Source organism: Cyanistes caeruleus, chromosome 1, assembly GCF_971803275.1.
Source record: "Cyanistes caeruleus chromosome 1, bCyaCae1.hap1.1, whole genome shotgun sequence".
In the NCBI taxonomy this organism is placed as follows: Eukaryota; Metazoa; Chordata; class Aves; order Passeriformes; family Paridae; genus Cyanistes; species Cyanistes caeruleus.
In genome coordinates this window covers 120,362,958-120,385,507 of record NC_141701.1, presented here as the reverse complement: position 1 = coordinate 120,385,507, position 22,550 = coordinate 120,362,958, and the positions used below count along the sequence as shown (strand labels likewise).

At 37.3% G+C, this 22,550-nt stretch overlaps 1 protein-coding gene across 6 annotated transcripts in view; it reads left to right on the top strand.

The window, feature by feature from the left end:
* Positions 1 to 15,693, top strand: part of PALS2 (protein associated with LIN7 2, MAGUK p55 family member) — a 53,090-nt gene extending 37,397 nt beyond the window's left edge. For all 6 annotated transcript variants that reach the window (XM_086853921.1, XM_086853925.1, XM_086853935.1 and 3 more), the window contains 9 exons: positions 4,912 to 5,064; positions 5,522 to 5,749; positions 6,910 to 7,041; positions 9,029 to 9,128; positions 9,648 to 9,716; positions 10,430 to 10,591; positions 12,418 to 12,620; positions 13,041 to 13,169; positions 15,469 to 15,693. In XM_086853921.1, coding sequence (XP_086710047.1) covers positions 4,912 to 5,064; positions 5,522 to 5,749; positions 6,910 to 7,041; positions 9,029 to 9,128; positions 9,648 to 9,716; positions 10,430 to 10,591; positions 12,418 to 12,620; positions 13,041 to 13,169; positions 15,469 to 15,645 — 1,353 coding nt within the window. In that variant the 3' untranslated portion in view covers positions 15,646 to 15,693. The remainder of the gene's footprint in view (positions 1 to 4,911; positions 5,065 to 5,521; positions 5,750 to 6,909; positions 7,042 to 9,028; positions 9,129 to 9,647; positions 9,717 to 10,429; positions 10,592 to 12,417; positions 12,621 to 13,040; positions 13,170 to 15,468) is intronic.
* The last annotated feature ends 6,857 nt before the right edge of the window (positions 15,694 to 22,550 follow it).

Sequence of the window (22,550 nt, the reverse complement as noted above, 5' to 3'; positions counted from 1 at the left end):
AGTTTGTCTGCTGTGATTCAATTCTGAAGCCAAAAATTAGGGAGAATTTTCAGCTCTTAATTTTGTACTTCCATTACCCATGTAAAGACAAGCAGCAAAATCAGCTGAGGCGAAGTACTATTTTTTTTTTTTTGTTTTAACTGATATCATAGTTATGACCACTCTAGAAGAACTTCTAGGACAAATTGCAGACCAAAATGTGGGTATAATATCTTTTTCAAGGCTTCTTCAAAAAGGAAACAGAAAATTACCTAAATACTCAAAAAATGAGTGCTATCATTTCTGCTTCATTTGATGCAAGGAGGCATATTCCAAATTCTGCATGAAGGGAAAAAGGAAAAATACAATGTCAGTCGCATTTATAGAAAATGTCCTTTGTATCCTTTCTCCAGTTTAGTAACGCTGTAAACAACCCAACCTGACTCTTTAAAACTTTCATGGACGCCACTGTGTAACTGTTTTAGAGGTTGACTTTGTATTTTATAAATGAATAATGCCTCTTCATCACAGTATCACCTTACAGTTGTAACCTGCCTTGGCATACAAGTATAAAACGTGATATACAAGGCATCACTGCAGTAGTTTGAATGTATCATTTAGTGCCAGAAATACCAAATTACAGGACTTCGTTTTTTCTGCACATTTTTGTAGAAGAACATTTGGGAAGGACTAACTCTGCATGTATATAATACAGGCTGTATTATTGTTCCCTTTCTTTACTCCTTTCTCCTTTAATTTCCGTTTTTTCCATCCCTCCTGCTTTTTACCCTTTTTAGTTTTAACTGAACTTTTCAGAGGTCAAAGTGTGAAAGTTCTAATGAGTTTCACAGTATTGATGGCTGGCCAGTAGGTCAGTGTTTGTTGGAGAGCCAGCTGGCATACGCAGCACATGGAAAAGGCTGTAGCAAATCTTACCAGACAGTAGCTGCTGGAGAGCAGCAGACAGGAGTGGTGAGAGAGGTTGCCTTGAGGAAAGAAGAAGCTGGTAAAAATTTTCACACTGTTGGAGTGGTTAAACATGCAGAAGAATAATTTCTGCTTTCTCTTCAAAGGAAAAGCTTGTTCTGTTACTTTCTCCTTTCAGGAATTAGCCGAACCATTCATCCTAAATAGATTCTGCTGGCAATAAAATACTTACTCTGAAAAGCAGCCAGTATTGTCTTCTAATAGTTAGGTTTATAAGGGCTAATCATACCTTTAAAATGCTGCATTTAGAAAAAGTGATCTTAAATTGCCTTCTAGACAGATATTAATATATAGGGTTATTTTCCCTGAGTTCTTACCAGCCCTCCTGATCTTTCTAAGGTCATAAATTACTTCCTCACTTTTCCAGAAGAGTCTTTAAAATGTGTTCTTTTCACATGAACGTTAGAGGCCTCTAGTCTATTTATTAAGTTCTAATATTTAAACAAGGTTTTCAGGGAAGACTAGCACACATTTAGTGCATAAAAGAGGAAAGGAAATATTTTAGATACTTCTAGGCCTAAAGTGGAAAGGAAAGAAGTCCTGAATTCAAGACTATAGAGTCATTCTACTCTAGTGTATTCCCTCCCACCAAGGCCCCCAGTTTGTAATTTAATTGTTCTTTTGGATTAGAATTGAAGAATTATTTAGGGCAATGCTTCATAACACGTTTAGATTGTGTTGAGAATTTTTTTAGGAAAAACAAATTTTGAGCTTGAACTTGGCTTCAGCACTGTAGAGGGTCGTGAATCTTTAATGAATGAATCTTTAATGTTTACTGAATTTTCAATTGCATTTTGAAATATTTTTTACCTGTCAATTATATGCAGCTTCAGAAAACTACTGTTGAGAGATCAACATCTCCTAAGTTAAAGGATTGTTTTCTGACAGTGTCTTGCATAAAGAGACCGTACCATGTGTCACAGGACTGTATGTATCCATTGTGTGTTATCTCGTGATTTATAGCAGTTCTTCTAAATGCCTTTCTCTGACAGTATTGGCATTTTCCATGAGAACCTTTCTACAGCTATCCAGTCTTGGATAGTCAGCTGATCCTGTTTACAGGAGGAAATTTTGTATGGAGGAAATTTTGAATCGTTTTATGGTTGTTGATCAGTCCATGTTGTTTTGCAGACTTTGGCACTGGTTTTATAAGTGTTCCAGCACCAGTATGGAAAGGTCAGATTCCAGTGGAGAGCTTTGGAGTTGCAGGAGCACAGGATATCACTTATTCTGATATCACAAGAAAGAAACAAGAGAAGTTCATGTAACTGTATTTCTCAGTTCACTCAGCCATGTTCCCGAAATAGGAAAGTAACTTAGCGACATAAAATGCTGGGGAGTAGTCCGGCAGTGGTACAGACACGAGGCCCCCGTTGCCAGGTGCCTGTACTTAAGTGTTCTTCAGGACTGCAGGTCATGACCTGGCTGGCTGTAAACAGGCTCATAAAACTGGTACAGATTCTTGAGATTCAGAACTGAGAGTTAGGTGTGGGACATATTAATAATAAGTGTGGGACATAATAAGTTAACTATGCCTTAAGGAAAACAATGAACTATTTTTTAGAAAGATCAGGAGAGCTGGTAAGAACTCAGGGAAAATAACCCTATATATTAATATTAATATCTGTCTAGAAGGCAATTTAAGATCACTTTTTCTAAATGCAACATTTTAAAGGTATGATTAGCCCTTATAAACCTAACTATTAGAAGACAATACTGGCTGCTTTTCAGATTAAGTATTTTATTGCCAGCAGAATCTATTTAGGATGAATGGTTCGGCTAATTCATATATATATATTTGTATATAGTAGGTTTAAACCACTTCAGAGTTGTGGGCAGTCCCTGATAGTCCTTTTGTGACTCAGGCATTGTGTAAATAATAGGAAAAATTTTGACTTAGACTTTGACTAAGAGATGGTTAAGTAGCAGTTGTATGAATTCATGCTTATCCATAAAACTGAGTGGTTAGAAAGGATCAGAATGTGGAATGGGATCAGATTTAAGTACTGAAGAATTTTACAGAGCATGTTAATTTGAAAAGGATGATACAGACTGTTATCTTAGTAGACTTTCTGGAGTGTGAATCAGATTATAATCTATAAATTGCGTTACCATTAAAGGGCAAAGAGATGTACAGACAGCTCTGTGAGGCTTTATAAGAAGTATAGTGCGTTGTGGTCAGAAACTTCAGAGGCAATTTGATCTGGCACGTGACCAGAAGAAAACAGAAAGTTTTATACCATTGTATCTACCTGGTTTTATGAGTGCTAATCTGTAAAAATGTGTAGCTGATGCAAATTAGTTTCATTTTGGAAACGTAGAAAGATCAAAAATATGTTGCTTATAAACATTGGCAGAGAGATCTATTCTCCTGGTTTCTGGATTGGATGTGTCTTGGATAGTGAAGAATTAGAAATTGCTACCATCTGACAGCTGCTTGATTTAAATAAATGATTGTTTTTCCTATTTAATTTGATTTGGTGTATGTCCACAGTATCAGAGCAGCCACAATAAGCAGCTGTCTTTATAGTCTTAATGGAAGGGGCAAAATCAGTGAATTAATACTTCTTTCAAATTCAAACATGCAGGTTCATCAACAAGGTTCATCATGTAATGGGCAGATTAAAATGTTCAGATTTGTGACACTTGGAGGGCTTGCATGCAGAGCTTAGCACTAATCTAATGTGGTTGCACAGCCTTTAGCTTAGAGGTGGCTTACAGAAGGATGGAGCAGACTGCATAGCAAATCATGGCTCTTACCCGCTCTCCTGCTGTGCTTTCTGGTAGCTTGCTGTCTTCCTGTGGCACATCCATGTCAGTAGCAGTGATTGTCCCATGGTGGCTTCTCTTTTTAGCTACTTATGTGACACAGTCAGTAATCTGCCTTAAGACTGTATCTGAGCAGTCACTGTTGGAAACAAAGCTGTGTAGTTGGAGGCCCAGTAGGCAACTCTTCTGCTTGCTGCTTCTCTCTCTGTATCTGTCAGTGCAAGTCCCTGAGCTGTAGGATGCTTTACCTTGCACTACTGTGTATGATGGCTATCAGGTGTCCCTTTTCCTCTCACAGAATCACAGAATGCTTTGGGTTGGAAGGGACCTTAAAGATCATCTTGTTCCAGATCCCCCACCACAGCAGCATCACCTTACACTAGAAGGTGACAGAAAGACAGAAAGTCTCCACTGTCTTAATGTACAAATTTAATCTTGGTTTACCTGTATGTATTGTCTTATACATTTTTCTTTATCTTAAAATATCTTCTATGAGAAAATCATGCCTAAATTACATTGTCTTCCAAACGTGATTATATTCATTTGGATCTCCTCCTTCTACCTTGTATTTATGTATGTGGACTGGTGAAAACACCATTAACTCTATGGCCTGAGTTCTTGTCTTCCAGAAAGTAAATTCTGTCAGCTTGTATTCATTTGGTGCTAGAATTCTGCCTTGCCTTTATGCAAGCAGGGAACACTCATTTTGCAGATGGCTAGAAATCCTTGCATACCTGTCATTATTGAAATTACTGTGGAAGAAAATTTTATTGCATCATACACAAGTATCTATTGATGAGTTATCTTCATTTTTTGCAGTGGTTTGTTCATTTACTGAAACCATTTGCTCAGATACTGTCTCATTAGGTGGAAGACTATTTTAGGTAATCCTTTTTCTGTCTTCCCTTCTAACATCACACATTCCTCCCCAGTTTAGTTGCATTTCTCCTATACTTCCTCAAGAAACAGCATTTTTATTTACAAGATAGCATGTTTGTCAAGGCAATAGGCTTATCAATTCATTTGAGCACTTGTGTGTCTGGTTTTGTTTTATTTCATGTGAAGTAAGAGTAACCTGGTCCCAAAAGGACAGATTCAGTGGTTGTTCAGCGCTAAATATTTTCACAAACAGTTACTTCATGACTTTAAAAAGTATTTTTTTCTGTTTCTTTGCAGTCACTCTTGGAAGCACATGATATTGTGGCTTCAAAATGTTACGATTCCCCTCCTTCTAGCCCAGAAGTCAATAATTCTTCAGTCAACAACCAGGTTGTTCCAGTAGATGCTATTCGTATCCTTGGAATTCACAAAAGAGCAGGAGAACCACTAGTAAGTAATTGGGGATGAGTGTGTCTTTAAAGTGCTAGTGAAAACATTTGCACGTACCTGATTTCTTGCATTATGTGTTAATTATTACCATTATATTGTGTAATTTAGTGGGTGATAAGCTCAGTTATGGGATAGTGATTAGGCAGTCACTGGGCTGAATGATCTGCTAGCATAACTGAGTAACACAACATCTATTTGGTCCTGATATGAGATTAAAGGATTGCATGCAAGCAAGAGCAACAGGTTTTTTCAGTTGTATGAAAACTTTGTGTGAAAGCACTTCTGTGTCACCTGATGCTTTTCTGTATCAGGAGCTCTTACACTGTAGTAGCTGTAACTATCTGTTCTCATTGGAGTGTGTGGAATATCCCACAGCTGTGTACTTGTGCTCGAGATAATGGTAAAATGAACCTGAAATTCAAACAGTGATATACTGGGTGTCATGTACCTCTTTCAGGGAGTCACGTTTAGAGTTGAGAACAATGATCTGGTAATAGCCCGAATTCTTCATGGAGGGATGATAGATCGGCAAGGTCTTCTGCATGTAGGTGACATTATTAAAGAGGTGAACGGCCACGAGGTTGGAAACAATCCAAAAGAATTGCAAGAACTGCTGAAAAACATCAGTGGAAGTGTCACTTTGAAAATTCTCCCCAGCTACAGAGACACTGTCATTCCTCAACAGGTCAGTAGCACATTTCTGATGATTCTGTGAAAAGAATTTCTGCTCAGTTCTTTATTGTGTAAGATTCTCTAAGATTCTGGATTAGACATACTCTGATTATTTTGTGAATATAATGCTAGGAGGAAGAGTAAAATGTAGTTACCTGTATTTGCCTTTAATCACATTTTAGAAATGGGTTTATTCATCTAAAAATACACCCACCTAAAAAAATCAAATTAGTGTCTAAAATTGTTCGACATTTGTATGCTACATATAAAGCACATTTCTTTGACCTTAAGTGACCTCTCATGACCTGACCACAATCACACTTCATGCAGTCAACTGTGTGTGTTTATAACATGGTTGGTGTTGAACCAATCAGTTTCATAGAATTCAGAAACATACTTAATTCAACAGGTGAGCTTGAGCTCGCTGACTTTAGTGGGTGGCTATTCCTTATCCTTTTGTTGTTGCTGTAGGCTGTCAATTTCTCCATGGCAGAATTGACTTCCTGAGCTAAATCAGTGCCTTTGAAACACCGTATAAGATGCTCCTTCAGGTAGTGGGTCTTAATGCCTGTGGCTATAACAGGCTATGCTTCCACTGAGCAGAGGCTGAGGGAATGTGCTCTACTGAGGCAGGTGCAGGGCTTCCTTTGCTCCCCAGCCTGGTACAAAGAGAGTTAGAGATGTTTTCAGTTCAGTCATGCAACCCACTCTTTCTTCCCCTGCATCAAATTTGAGTCTTAAGCAGTTGCATCTCCTGTTACTTCTAAAACACTGAGTTCATGGCAAAAAAATTCTTAAGGTTCCACAAGCCTTAAATAAAGTGCTCACATTCCAGGATTTTTTTGGTATTTTTAAGTAATTAGGAGTCAGAATTTTAATTGAGTTGTATACGCTGAAATGCAAAAATGAGCATTTTGTAATACCGTGTCCAAATGGAACAGATTTTTTTATTTTTATCATGAAGCTACTTCAGCCAAGGTTTACACTGTTGATTATGCTGTCCCAGTTGGTGTATAACTTTTTCCCCCTAGAATGTATTTTACATGCCAAATGCAACTTGGATCATGTCAAGCTTTTTATCTGTTAGATAAAGACATTACTTCAGTTTGACAAATAGATTAGCCAGAATGTATTTTATAATGCTTAAGCTTTGTTAATTTTTACACATTTCAGGTTTTTGTGAAGTGTCATTTTGATTATAATCCATATAATGACAACCTCATCCCTTGCAAAGAAGCAGGTTTGAAATTTTCTAAAGGAGAAATTCTTCAGATTGTAAACCGGGAAGATCCGAATTGGTGGCAGGTTGGTAAAAAGATTAAAATAAGTCAGATAAAAAACTAAAAAGCATCAGTAATTGCCTTAATAATGAACTCTTTAAATTATGATCTACTTCCATTTAACTCCATAGAGTAGATTTGCTCTAAACAGTAGAATTTACCCTAAACCAGGACAACATGAAAAAAACATTTTTTCGTGTAATCCAATTTCAAGCTAATAGATATGAAATTGAAACACTAAAGGAAAAGGAATGTTTTAAATTGTTTATGTAACACTCATTTTACTGTTAGTGCTGTTTGTCTTTGTTCTTGTATCAACAGCCTGGACATTCCCAAATCAGTTTAAGGTGGAAAATTTCTAGGAAAAAAGTCTTAGTTTAACTATAATTGTGTTGAGCCTTCCCTGACATCAACAGTGGAAGAAGTGGACCCCTTCCAGAGTGCTCAGAATTGAGGAGAGGGAAATTAATCCTGTGAACTTTAAGGGGGTGAGAATAGCTGTCTGGAAAGGCTGTATATTTTATTTCAACAGTGGTGATCAGTGTCTGTACCATGCAAGCTCATAGTTACAGTGCTTAGCATATTTTGAATATTAACAGTTCATCCTGGTTTAAGGTGGTATTTCTACACTCAGTCCTTCAGTAGAAATGTAATCCACTGCTTATGCTATGTTTATTTTTTCCAAGACACTATGCACAGAATTAAGTATTATCAGTGCCTCTGAAAATGGGACAAGTGAACTTTTAAGACCCTTTTCTCAACCAAGATCCTCAAAACTGGCAAAGAGTTTAGCATTATTTATTTCCCTTTCTGTCCCTATATTGCTCACCCTTTGCAAGGTAACAAGCAGAAGAGAGCCAGACACTACCTGAGAACAAGATATATGACTTCTTTAAAAGCAACAGAAATATTTCAATATACATCATCAGCTGCTGAATTTTGTTGCTTCTCAGTGACAGTAATAACAGAAAGACAATAAAAAGTGTGAGGAAAGGCTGAAAATTTATTGCTGCCAACTTAATTAGTTTCAGAAGTAGACAATCCAAAACTCTGGAAGAGTTTGATGTTTAGCTCCCATGCTGAGTTCTGTATTGCCTTTCAAGCTCTCCAGTTGTAACTTGTGGGAGTCCAGGAGAAATAAATTTTCAACACTCAATCTGGCAAAACTGAAATGTGTTAAATCAGTATAGTGTATTGCTATGCAGATCATGCCCCAGGAAAAAGAAGTTTAGTTTTTCCTTATGCTTTCTAGAAATACTAGACTGCTAATGAAAACTTCATACTGTAAAAAATCAGTTAGTCATAGATAACAGCATGCAAGTTGAAAAGCAAACATCTCCGGTTAGCAAAAGAAGGATTTAATGCAAGCAAAAGATTTATGGAAAATTAAATACTTCATAACTGTGGTTTTGTGTGTTAAGCTGAGAATTGAGCTTCTCATGAAATTATTTATAGAGAATTTTAGCCAATTCATTACTGGGAATACTTAAATTACTAAGATTTTAAATCTGTAGTTGCTTAGTGCAAAAAGCTCGAAGGCATGATTAGGGATGTGTTACTGGCATTCACTGGGAAATGACAGTTAATAAACTGCACTGGAACCTGTTTGTAGCAGCTCAAGAATACAAAATAAGTATACTGTATACTAGAAAATCCTGAGTTTTCTCACCAGAGACTTCAGTGTCTGGAGTCAGAGAATTCCACTTGGGAATTTTATGCCAAAGTTTTATGGCTGCAGGAGCTTACTAACATAATGGGAACCAGTAATGAAACTTGCATCTATTTTACTTAAGTCTTCTGAATTTTAATACTCATTAGAAAAACACTATTTCTGTAAAGGAGAATTCTAATATTTACATATGACTTTGAATTTTTGAGACTCAGTAGTAAATGTATCAACACTCACCACTGAGAAACTGGCAGTGTGGAAGTCAGTCAACACCATGTTGATGAGAAAAATGCTTCTCACAAGTTATATATAATCATTTGTTTGTTTTTTTTTTTTTCTCCAGGCTAGTCATGTCAAAGAAGGAGGAAGTGCAGGTCTAATTCCTAGCCAGTTCCTGGAAGAGAAGAGAAAGGCTTTTGTTAGGAGGGACTGGGACAACTCAGGTGAGATTTAGTGCATTTCAAGAGTAGATTGTGCTCTGACTCCATTTGTTTTGCTTTTTCTGCCTTGATAAATAATAGAAAAACTGCTATGTGAGATTACACAGATTGTGAAATGCTGAATTTTGTGTTTTGACTTTGACTGAAGGACAAAGGGTGAAGTCTCTGTTTAGCATTCAAAGAGAAATGAATCAGTTTTGCCACCTCGTGTTGGAAAGCTGAATGAGGTGGGACAGACAGTGTGCACTTTTAAAAATTTTTTTGTATGATATGCACTGAAAGTTAATAAGCTACACATGAATTTTTCAGCTGTTTTCTTTCAAGAAAAATATTTTTTTCTCTGTGTTCAGTTCTTTCTGTACCATTTGATGGGCTTGTAAATAGATGTAATTTCTTGCTCTAGGATATATACAAATCTAGAATAGTCCTCATAAATTTATTAATCTAAAATTTCATATATTCATGTAAATAAGCTTTGGAAATTAACAGAAATTGTGAGTTCATCTAATTTTTTATTTTTAGGGCCTTTCTGTGGAACAATAAGCAGCAAGAAAAAGAAAAAGATGATGTATCTCACTACAAGAAATGCAGGTATCTCTTAATATATCATGAAAGTCAAAGTTCTTTAGGCTTCAAAACTTGCAGGATGTAGTATCCAAATACCCAGAGCTAAAGATTTGCAGTAAAATATTTGATTATAAGTTTGATAGATCAGATAGTTTTTGTGGTTTAAAAGCAATAGTGACTGTTATAGACATGGCTGTGCTGAGTACATCATTTGGTGGGTGGAAATCAGAGGAAAACTGGGTGTTAAGAAAAGAAAGTGAAATGTTTGTTGCCAGTGATTTTTCATATCGGAAAATACCCTTTCCACTATGAGGGTGACTGAGCACTGGGACAGGTTGTCCAGAGAGGTTGTGGAGCTGCCCTCCTTGGAGATAGATACTTAACAAGTGCCTGGGTGTGGTCCGGGGCATTGGGGTGCACCAGATGCCTTCCAGAGGTACCTTTCAACCATCCCATGATTCTGTGGAACTTCACAAACTGTTAATCAGTTTTCCCCTTCTGATCAAACACAGACTTCCTCCTTGGAAGTAAAAATGAGAACCTGACCTTATTCTGTCCATGGAGGAATACCTATTTTATTCCCAAACCAATTTAAAGAAATCTTGTATCAGACCTACTGCCCTCTGAGTACTGTTGATATTCACATGGGGTCTGTTGATAAATGGTAGGACTACTTTTTTTTTTTTTCTCACAGCCCTGAGTGTGTATTAAAATATTTTATACATTTCTCAATGTAGAATTTGATCGCCATGAAATCCAGATATATGAGGAAGTAGCCAAAATGCCTCCTTTTCAGAGGAAAACTCTGGTCTTGATTGGGGCCCAAGGAGTGGGGCGAAGGAGTTTGAAGAACAGGTTTATTGTGCTGAATCCTACTAGATTTGGAACTACAGTGCCATGTAAGTTGCAGTATTCCTACTCTAGATCTGATAATAATAGGGGGAGAGACAGGTCTGAAAGATTAATTGTGCAAGATGAGAGAACCAGTCTCTCTTGTTTGCTGAATCTTTAGCATCAAAAACGGCCAGAGCATTTAGAATTGGTTTGTGGACCTGATAACCAGGTTGACTTCTCAGTGTTACTTTTTAAGGAAATATTTTCCTGGGAATTTAATCATTTTATATTGGCAAAACAGTAAGAGGCATTTTATTGCTTCTAAAATTCTTATTCTATTTCAAAAAAGCCTTCAGAATTACTTATTTCTCTAAAATGCTGCATAGATGCTTGAATATATGTAAGTAATGCAACATAGTTGTTGGACATTCTTCAAAGGCATAAAAGTAAACTTTTCCCAATCTGATAGTCTAATCATGCATATGCAATACCCGTTTACTGTATATAGAACCTCTTCTCTACTTTAGTTTTAAGTGGGATAATCAGTAAACTTAGTTGGTCTTTGATTAGAATAAAATTCTCCAAGTCATTCATTCATAAACAAATTTGTGTAGGATGTGTTTTGGGCAGTGGGAAATGGGTGAAATTGATCCATTGTGCTATGGGAAGAAGAGTGTTCTTGGTGTTGAGTTCTAATCCGGCACATGGTGCTGTGGTTTTATTTCAGTGTGGATAACTGAACTGTTAAATCATCTCCTAGCTGTAAAATGTTAAAGCTTACTCTCCAAAATTAATTGCAAACTGATATATTATTCTTTTTCATGTACTATTAACCACTATAGTTTTAATCTTTCCATGGAATCTTGACTAAAACTAGATGTTCTAGTAATGTATTTATTAACAGCTTCAGATGATCATTTCTCCTGGCCACTTGTGTTTTCTGTAAGATTGAAGTGGATAGGAATGACTGGAAGGGAAAGATTGCTTTCCACTTGTCTCAAGTTGCACGGAGTGATGATAGAAGTATTATCAAATGAATGCATTGGCTGTTATGTTTAATATGTTCTAGAGTTCAAATCTAATTAAATACAAGTAGATGGTAGTTAATACAGTGATAGGACAGCAAAGTCAATAATATGATGTTATATTTTATTTTACCTTTTTTAAATTTTATTTTTACTTTTTTTGCTTAAGTAGTGTGTGTGTACTGCACAGTGTAGCCAATACCCAAGGCAGTTGATAATGATTTACTCAAATACTGGCTTTAATCTTTCTACAGGGAATTTACCTTGCTTTAAAAGGGAAGTTGTCCTGGAAAGCAGCATTAGCTGGCCTCCACTAAGATTCTGCTACGGTGGCTGGGCTGCTTCTGATATTTAAGCTAACTTTCTTTATAGCTAGCTCAGGTAATTCTACCCTGAAAAACAGGGCAAATACAGAGAGCAAAGGTTTTGGGGGTGGGATGGGCAGATTTTATTGTGCTCAGCTGTTTTCAGAAGTACATTTGGCATTTGAAAGTTAAACTTCCGTTTGATTTCCAAGTCACTTAAATAAGTATTTTATTAAGTGAATGATTAAAAAGATGACATGAATGAGTATTGTATATGGTGTGAAGGAGTAGGACAAAGGAAATAGGCAAATGGGTGGGTAAGCAACATATAGGAAGGAATATAAATAAAGACAACAAGAGGGGCTGTGCTCTGTTTTAAAATTTATCTAGAATAATGAATAAACCTGTACATGGAGCAATTGCAATTGTATAACAGCATGTATTGTATTGTATAACAATATGCATTGTAGTGTCCCTAACTTAATAGGCAGTCCAGTCTCATAGTTATATTCCAAATATTAAACAAAAACATTCAATTTATATTTTAAATTTTTTGTTTAGTTACTTCACGAAAGCCAAGGGATGATGAAAAGGATGGGCAAGCATACAGGTTTGTGTCACGAGCTGAAATGGAGACGGATATTAAAGCTGGCAGATACTTAGAGCATGGAGAATATGAAGGAAATCTTTATGGCACCAAAATTGATTCCATCCTTGAAGTTGTTCAGACAGGAAGGACCTGTATCTTGGACGTAAATCCACAGGTATATGATTGATAATGTTGTTATTATAACAAGTGTGGGATTATAGTGTTGAAGAGGTGAAGAGAGATGCCTTCAAATTTGAAGGCTTCTTACCTGGTTTCAAGGTTACAGTTATCAACTGGATTCTTGTGTTTCTGGCACTTACTTGGAATGGGTTAGAAAGATGGAAAAAATCCAGCTTAAATTCTGCATGAAAGAGAAGTCTTGCAGAGTAATAAATAATCTTTTAAGCCAAGGAAAGAATGGTGCTGAGCATTTCAAAAGGCAGTGCATGAATTTCTTAAATAGAAATAAAAATCTTCACTTAAGTGTTGCTGCCCATTTGAACAGCAGAGTTTTGTGGTGTCCCTTAAGTAACAAGAGATCTGGTGAGTCATTCTTAAACTTTAGTGTTTTTTTTTCCCTTTTCTTTGCTTCTAGGCCCTAAAAATACTGAGGACTTCAGAATTCATGCCCTATGTGGTGTTTATTGCTGCTCCAGAGTTGGAGACTTTGCGAGCTATGCACAAGGCTGTGGTAGATGCTGGAATTACAACCAAACTTCTCACTGTAAGCAGATAATTTCTTATTCAGTTTGCTTTGAACAAGATGTTCTTAGATTTTTTTTTTAAATTCTTTACCATTCATTTTAGATGGGATTTGTTCTGAAATTAATGTCTTTAAGTAAAGTTAGGCAAGACTTTTGCTGATTACCTAGTAGAAGTTAATCAAATGCTGTGTATAAGGAAGATAGCTTCTTTCTTAAAAATAGACCTCTTAAAGTGAAGTGTTGATTACAAAAATTACTTGTATACTTTGGGAACTGTCACCTTTGATTATTTGCAGTAAATGGTAGATATTTCATGATGGGGATTGTTCTTTTATGCAGATGTCTTTCCTTGACTTTCCCATCTCCTTCCCCACCCAAATTTTTGTTTGTCTTAATAAGATATACGTGCTTTAAAAATAGCATCTATAATGCTTAGGAAAGGTATTGCAGCTTGTGTCAAAAAAGGAAAAAGCAATAACCGCTCTAACCAACAAACCAACAAAAAAAGCTCCAAAACAAACCACAAAAAAATCCCCAAGAATGCAGCTAGTCCTTGTTTTCACTGCTGCAGCAGCATGTGCTGCACTGAGAATGGCTGAGAGCTGCCAGAATAAAGTGTTGAACAGCTTCCCCTGAAGTTCCTTGGATTTGTCATATAAAGTGAAGTGGCATGTTTTGTTCATTAGATCTTCCCTCCTTTTCTGAGACACTATGTGTAGCAGAGGGAAATAAGTTGTTTCCTCCAATGCAGCAAAGTATAAATATTCTGTGTGGGCATGAACTTTCCCAGCTGCAGGGGCAAATTAAAAAAAAGCCAGTCTGAGCAGTTCAACTTTCCCAATGGAGAAAAACTGTGTTCTGCTGATGGCTCATAACAGTAGCACTGCAGAAACATAGGAGTATCTTGAATAAATGCTGACAGAGCATTCAAAGCTATAAAATGGGAGGGTGGGTTAGTATTTCCACTAAATGACTATATGATTTTTAGTCATGAGTTCTGGTTATTATGCATTCTAGTATCTCTGTGGATGCTCAGTCATTCCTCTTTCCTGCTCCAAATGAACCCTGAATTTTATGGTGCATATAGAAGAAGGCAAGGTTAAAACTTTCCAGACAAGTATAAAAATAATTTCCTGCACTTCCTAATATTTGATTCCCTAAGGGACATCCTTGCCTCTGTAGTACTTCTTACAAATAATAAAGAGCGTCATTAAATTTCAAATATGCATTTATGTGTCTTTACAGATTCTGCATCACATCCCTGCACATGTATATAGAGTATGATTTGCTATTTCATATTCTTGTGCTTCCTGAACAAATGAAAAACAAATGTCATTTAAAGTATGATGATTTGCTTACTAGTGGACCTGGCTGTATGATTTCTAGCATCCTAACCCATTCCATTACAAAAAGTCTGGCTCTCGTGATCATACATTTACTTGTCTTCTTCATTCACTGTGAAGGAAAGACAAACTTAGTTTTTCATTTTGGCTTTTATATTGACAGCTGTTTGAAAACACTGAAATAAATACTGTAAAGAGGGTCAAACCTCATAACTGCTCACAAAAAAAATTGCTGTTGTGCAAAAATGGAGAGGAATTTTTAAAGAATGTAGGACTAGCAAAACACAGAAATGCGCTCAGAGGCACTTTATAAAGGCTTCATAATGTAGGAATCTAAATTTCCTACATATTTTGCAGCTCATGGCAGGATTACAGTAATGCAGCAGTAGTTTACAAGTGAGGGACTGGTGTCAGGTGAGCTAGGCTGAAATGTTGTCTCTAAGAGCCATAAGGTATTCTAGAGCTTTATTCTGCTAGAAATTGTCTTTCATTTCATACAAATTTAAAATCTTGGATTTTTGGTGCCTTCTGTGGAAATAAAAGGGGCACCAATATATTTACAAAACTGATTGACTCAGTCATTCCTAAAGCATTAATTTTATTCTGGTTAGATCATCAGTTCCCCATAAAAAGTGATCAACTGCTCATTGTACACACTAGCCCAAGTCCATGTGCTTCTGTTGATTCTCATCAAAATCGGAAGATTGGCAAACATTTGCTTACCATATTTAACATTACTGACGCAGCTCAGAACTTTTTCAGCCCTTTCAATGTATTTTAGCTAAATTTCTGTGTGAATTTACTACAAATGAAAACTTTCCTTATTTTTAAACTATATTCAGTATCTAGCTTTAAATAGTCAGTTGCAGTATGTACTGAAGGGATCTTCTTCTGCATCTATAAGGATTTGCCCAGTCTTATCTTTAAATCTTTAGTAAGATTTAGATTCACTAATCCTTAAAAACCTCTTCCACAGGACACTGATCTGAAAAAAACAGTGGATGAGAGCGCCCGGATCCAGCGAGCCTACAACCACTACTTTGACCTGACCATTGTAAATGACAACCTGGACAAAGCCTTCGAGAAGCTGCAGACGGCCATCGAGAGACTGAGGCTGGAGCCGCAGTGGGTCCCCATCAGCTGGGTCTATTGAGCCCTTCCAACGGGAGCTTAAGTAACAAATAAAGTCAGCAGCAGCAAATGTGATGTGTAGATACTGACGATAACCTACAGCACCTGTGCATTTTTACTCTGTGTATATTCAAAAGTACACTGTTCTGAATTTTTATAAAAATGTTGAGGAGAAAGTGTACTTAAATATGTAATTTATTTTAATTTTTCTAACTTTTTACAGATAACCTTTCTATTCATATCACATGAAGGAAATGCGTTTAAGCATTTTTCTATGTTTTGATTTAGTACCTTTGCCTTTTTCATCTAAGAAACTTTCATTCACTTCAACATTTACATCTTGGTCTTACATTTTCACTGTGATTAAAAAAAGGATACTTGAAACAATTTTTGTAAAATTTGTTAATGTCAGTGTTTAACTGATCAAAAGTCTATAGCTCTTATTAGGAAAGAACACTAATTTCTTTGGGGTTTTTTTTCATCTTTAAAAAACAATAATTTCATGGAAGCAGAATTTTAAATATTAAAAGCAGTAACAAAAACACAGGTCCTTTGCTCCAGCTGCTTTCAGCTTAATGTTGGTGCATTCCTGATGTTTCACAAGTTCTTGATATCTCCTGATTTAGATAACTTTTTGTGTAGGTTCCCTTCTATCTGTCTCCTAAAATAACAGAGCAATACCATGCAAGCTGCTTATTAAGCTTTCTTGGGAGCCAACCTGTTAGCCCATTACAGTTGAAGTACTGACATTAGAAAGTCATACACAAGGTAATTCAGTGCAATTTGAGTAATGGTGAAGTAGCTTGAGAAAGAACCTGATAATGTAGAGCCTTGTAGGTGACATTTAATGTTTAGGACTATTTATTCACTCTTGTGAGAACACATTGCTTAAAAAAAGAAAAAAAAAAAAAAAAAAGTATTTTCTTTTCTTAGGACATTGTTCTGTATTTGTATAGTGATCTGTGGCTTCATTTCCTGTGATGTCTAGCTGGGTTCTAAATTATCTTTTAAATATTTGCGTGTGACCAACTGCTGTATTTTATGAGTGTTGTGTAATGGCATTTCTGTGCTTTTTCTTACATTGTTTTTAATTGCATTTTTCATTAGATAGCTTGTGAATTGGAAGCTTACTGCTAAGAAGCAATGTTGTTTATAAGTTTTTTTGTTTACAGTGTATTTCCTTTTTAGTGACAATTCTCCCCTCAGTAGGCTCATTGATATGTCATATTAGGTTCAGGTTCATTGATCAAAACTTAAGCTGATGTAAATTTCTGCAAAATGAGAACAGAAGGAAAACACAGCTTGTTGCTCAGATGAGCTTTTTGTGACCATGTTTTATATGACACTGTCAGCTGTTGTATATAGTCATATTCACCATCACATACCAGGCTAGGTGTTTATACTGAAGTCATCTGTTTAATTCCTCCTCTATCTGGTGACAGGCACCTGGCTTCAGGATTCTTTTTCAACACCAAAGTGTGACCTGGAATGCTATCAAAGGGCATTTTCCTCAGAACTATTTCTGGAGGAAGACAGACTTAGACATTGTAAAACAGCGTTGCTTCCTGGGGCTCTGAAAAGACTTTTATGTGCACAAGGAAAAGAAAAAATGGAGTGGAAAGAGTAGAGGAAAACTGTTTAAAAAAACCTCAAAACACCCATATACAACAGATGGTTTTTACACAGCCTGTAAAGTTGGTTGCTGTGGGGGAAGAGGGGCAGAGGAGACTTGAAATCCCAGTGTATGTGGAAAAAAGTTAGTTAAGCTTGTGTATTAGCATGGGAGATCTTTGTGGCTCTTAATACTGAGATTTCAGTCTTTCAGAGGGAATATGAAATTCTCTAAGGAAAATTTGTACCAATGCTATTTTTATTGTTATGCTTTCCAGGATGTGTTTTCTCTGGTTTTAAGTTTGGCAGAGCTCTTAAATGTGGCACCAGCATAGGACGTGTAGTTTTCTTTCCCAGGAGACACGTTCTGGGATCCTATTGCTCAGAGGCTGCTTTGAGAAGTGGATGAGTGTTGTGCGTAGCAGCAAATGCTAGCAGGGCTGTTGCTTGGCTATTTCAGTGGTTTGCTTTTGGCACTCTGTGCTGAACATGACTGAACTGTGTTTGTGTACTGTATCATGGGAGACCTCCATATGCTGTAAATAAGATGTGCTGTCTGGACAGATAAGATGCCTTTTCATTATGAGCTAGAAATACACTCTTACTTGTGATGCCAAAAGTGGGCTGAGTTCACTCTTCCCCAGTGAATGGAACGAGAAGATTCTTCAGTTTACTCACCACAGTACTTCATATTGCAAACATCACTCATTTTCATCTTTTTTTTTTTTTTCCATAAATTTACTGGACCAAACACATGAAACACAACTACTGAGGTTAAGCCAGGAAAGCCTCTCTCTACTCATTCTGTTTCCATCCCAGGGATAATACTGTCAAGAGAGCCTTCTCTAGTTAGCCATCTCCAGAATGCCACATATTTGCTAAAGCCTAAAGCTTTGATGTGTGCTACAAGTTCACACTGTGTGCTTAAATCAGGCAGTGGAGTGTTGTGGCTGAGCTTTGGGTGGTGGTGGTGTTGTACATGGCAGTGAGTGATTCTGCAGTGCAGTTCTGATGCAGTAAGAGAAGGTTACTTGCTTGGGTTGGCACAAAAATCATGTGGAAGTGTTTGCATGTCTGATTTGGATGTCTGCATGCCAGGCTGGGTGGGAAAACAGCCCAAATCCAAACACCACACACCTTGCATGTGTTTGTTAAATCTTGAGGGTTCACACTGGAGGGTTTAACGGTGAGAGGGACAGAGGTTGCTATGTTTCTTTGTGGTGGTTTTGGGTTTTGGCACAAAAAAAAATCTGATTTTCATTAGATACTCTGCTTAGTTTGTCCCCACCTGGTAGCATGACTGGAATAACAGTTACTGTCTTTTAAGAAGAATGTTCTTGGAGGTTCTTGAAATGCTGGTGTTGTTTCAGTCACATCCACAGCAGTGAGAGCCCCCACCTGCCAGGGTGTGCTGCATCAGCTGTCAGACATTGTGCAATTAGGGGAGAAAGACACTATGAAAGGCTCATTTTGAGCAAGTGAAAACATTTCCTAATACACCCGTTTGGAGTATTTTGGAGGAGTTAACTGGGATTTTGTGTTATCTCATTCTGTACTAAACATTTATTTTCCAGATACTAACGGGAAAACTTTACATTGACTGTTAGATTACAATAGGTGTGTCTGAGCGAGGTGAAGATGCTGCTAAATGTTTAAGATATGTGGTATGTATCACAAGATAAATATTTAAGTAGTTTAGAAAAGTAAATTATCAAATAGTTGTCTGTGTATATGTATGTATGTGGATGGTAAAACAAAAAATGCTCATGTTGGTTATCACATTACTAAGCTACCACAAATTAATCCAGAAATGTACCTGCATGTGAGACTTTAGAACTGGTACACTTCTCGACCTCGTTTATTGTGTTTACTAATGTATATTTTTTTAAATATACAGATATTTCAATCTAAAAAAAAAATCTATATTTATCTGTAATTTCTATCTGTTTTGGACAGTGCATGAGGTGCTGTAAAATTCTGTACATATAGAGACTTATAGAAGAAACACTGTAGTTGCCCTGTGAATGAAAAGTTATACATAGAAGTACAGTCAGTATGCCAAGACCTGTAAGTTATTTCCCTGAATTCACCAAAAAGTCACTTAAGCGTGCACCAATCTCAGCTCTCCTGTAAATACAGTGGTGCATCGTGTACCCAGGTGATGACCTTGCTGTCTCTAAGTGTTATAGCAGGTCTGCTTTAGGTTCTGCATCATGTGACAAGATGCAGTCCAAGTTTAGTGGAATAATTATAATGGAATATGTCATCTTGCATAGATTTATCAAAGTCTTTTAAAATGTTCTGCAAATCTACAACAAAGGTAAACATGGAGTGGAATCACAGATCTTTGTAGGCAAGGAAATTCGAGTTCATAACCAATGCAGTATCCGTGACTTGTGCCGTGTTCTCGGCTCAGGGCAGCTCTGTGTGCTTTGTTGTACGAAAGCTTTGTGGAGCAGGATGGCAGATCAGCTCATCGCTTTTGAATTTGTGTTTATATAAACTGTCACATCTTGGCTGAGCTCAAATTGTGACATTTTTTTCCTCATCCTCTCTATTCACTGCGTCTTCTAAAATCATTCCTAAAGTGACTTGCTTACAAATTGCCTGCAGCTCAGTGCTCAGGAAGTCACCTGTGTTTGGTTTTCTTTATTGAAGAGGGTGATTCAGCTAAGAAATAGGAAACTTTCTCTGGGTAGGTACCCCCTTGAGCCCAGTTGGTGTCTGCTGTGCTCAAGGCCCAGTGGAGAGCGACCAAGCAGAGCACTCCAGAGATCAGGAACTGGGTTCTTACCTGTCCTTATGTATGAGCCAATATTGCGACCATGAACTCCCTTCACCTATCCCATGGTTTCCCATCCAGGCTTCCTGTAGCTTGCTTCTCCTCTCACACTGAACCTTGAGGCTGTGTCCCAGTGCATGGACAGTGCCTCCTGCAGCAGCTGCCCCTCATTGTGCCTGCGGGTGCAGCTCTCAGACAACCAACAGCTGGAGCTCTGTCGCATGTTGTGCACATCTGTACAGGCTGTTTGCCTCGTGCGGGGTTTCCTGCCTCACCCAGATTCCAAAGAGTTCAAATACCACATGGTTATTGCCAAACTTCATGATGCTACTTTTGCAGAAGCAGTGAGATCATTTTATTGGTGTCTGTGTGGTGGGTACTGGATCAAAGACTCATAGTCTGCTGGGCCTCTTGCCTTAACTACCCCTCAGCTCCCAGCACCTTCCTCTCCCTGCAATAAAAACCTCTCCTGGGCCACTGAAAGGGTTTCTATCCTTAGGGGTACTTTAATTTGCTTTCTCTAGTGGACTGCTTTGACTGACAGTGCTGAAGTGAAGTCCTGGCCCATCTCTTTTTTTCCCCCTGGGTTTCTTCTTTTTTTGGCCTGTATTTCCTAGTTTTCACATACGTTTAATAGGCTTGCTGATGGGAATTGTCTGGGATTCTCAACTTGTGTCTTATAGAGGAAATAGTAGTTAACAAGAACATCAGTATTTAGGACTGGTATAACTTACTGGTTTTAGGCCCAAGACAGATCCTGAAAAAAAAAATAGAAGACACTTGTAAAATAACCATTTTGGTTATTTTTACAGGCAGCTTTGGCTTCTAATCACATTAAAAATGTGCTTGTGCCCACACACACCAACACCCATATATATATAAATAAAACTTTGGGGTAAAGGCTGCAAGTAATTCAGGCAGTGTCTGCTAATTTACCTGAATTCTCCTCAGTGGGATACTATTCCACATCACATTGTCAGCTGCTGAATTCTCAGTACATTTGCTGGTACTGCAGCTGAGATTTACTGGTACAGGCTTAAAAACAAACCCCAGCTTGGTGAAAGCTGTTAGGCAGTTTCACCTACAAATGGAATTTATTCAGCAGGGGTTCAGCAATATTTATATTTTATAGAATTAATGAGACTTGAAGTAAATTAATTTTTTTCTCAGTATTTGGAACTGTTTCTTATGCTCATTGGGTGTGGAGTTCCTTTTGCTGCTAGGACAGTGGTCAGGTAACACAGTTAAAGTAGTGCTGGAATCACCTTCTCCCATTTAGCCTTTTCCCTTTTATGTCACTAACTCCATGCTAATGCTTTTCCATGAAATTTTGGTTGTTCCCATGGCTGAGCCAACTGTTGGTTACTCCACAAGCAGCCAACAATTACCTAAATACAGTAAAGCCTCTTCCAAATACCCAGTCTCCCTGTTACCTGACCTCTCACGTGATCCATAGCACAAAGCAAAATGAACGGCGCTGCTTTGTACAGGCAAAAAAAGGTTTTGACTGATTTTTGTTGGTTTATGTCTTGTACACAATTATGTATGGAGATAACTGTTGAAATATAATTTTTCCCCCTAGGAAAATGCACGTTGAGCATTCCTTCCCCACCCCCCCATATGTTGCCCATGTGTAACACTTGTGCACTGTGGTGTAGGGAGGGGAATTGCTTCTGTGGGGTTTAAAACAAGAAAGTTTGCTGCTGTCCGACCCCACGCTGGGCTAAGAACTGTAGATCTTGGTTGTGTTTGGGTTTAAATGTGTATTAGAACTCTGTCACCACGCGTTTCCTTACCTTGCTTCTTCTCTCAACTGGTTTTGCCAGCTCTCATTGTTTTCTGTTTTGTGGGTTTTTTTTATTTCTACACTATATGAAATTAACCTGGATTTGAATTTGTAAAACTTTCAAAACTGCTCTCCTGTAAAAAAATTAGTTTCTTTAGCTAAAAACTTCCTACAAAAAAAATCTTAAGTATTAGCTAAATTTTTTAATGTAAGCCTGGAAATTATTTAGTACTTAATTGTTTGAATACAGTACTGTAGAGCAGGCCTAGGATATGGGACTTGTTAGCATTGTGACTTCATACTGATAAAGTCAGCTATTATGTGGGATGTTTTTAAATTGTGACTTGTTTTCTAAGACCTCCCCCACCTTGTCTTTTTCACAGCTAATATTTTCACAATAAACACAGCCAAACATAAAAATGTTAATGTACAAATTATGAAATTCTGTTAATTCCCAACAAAATATTTTTGTATATAATAAAGATTTAATATTGAAAAAAATGTGACTGGCTTTTTTTAAATTTATTTTGATAATAGTCTGCATTTGAGCCACATAACCTATCAAGGACCAGTCTTTCAATCTGCCTTTTATCTTTGGATCTCGGTGCTCCACCTACATAAAAGCAGCTTTTCAGCTGGTCTTGTTTATCTTGATGTTCGTGAATGTGCCAAATCCCCTTTCCACCACATGGAGACCCTGGGGGCTCTTCAGCCGCCCTGGAATGGTCATTGCTGAATCTGGGCACCT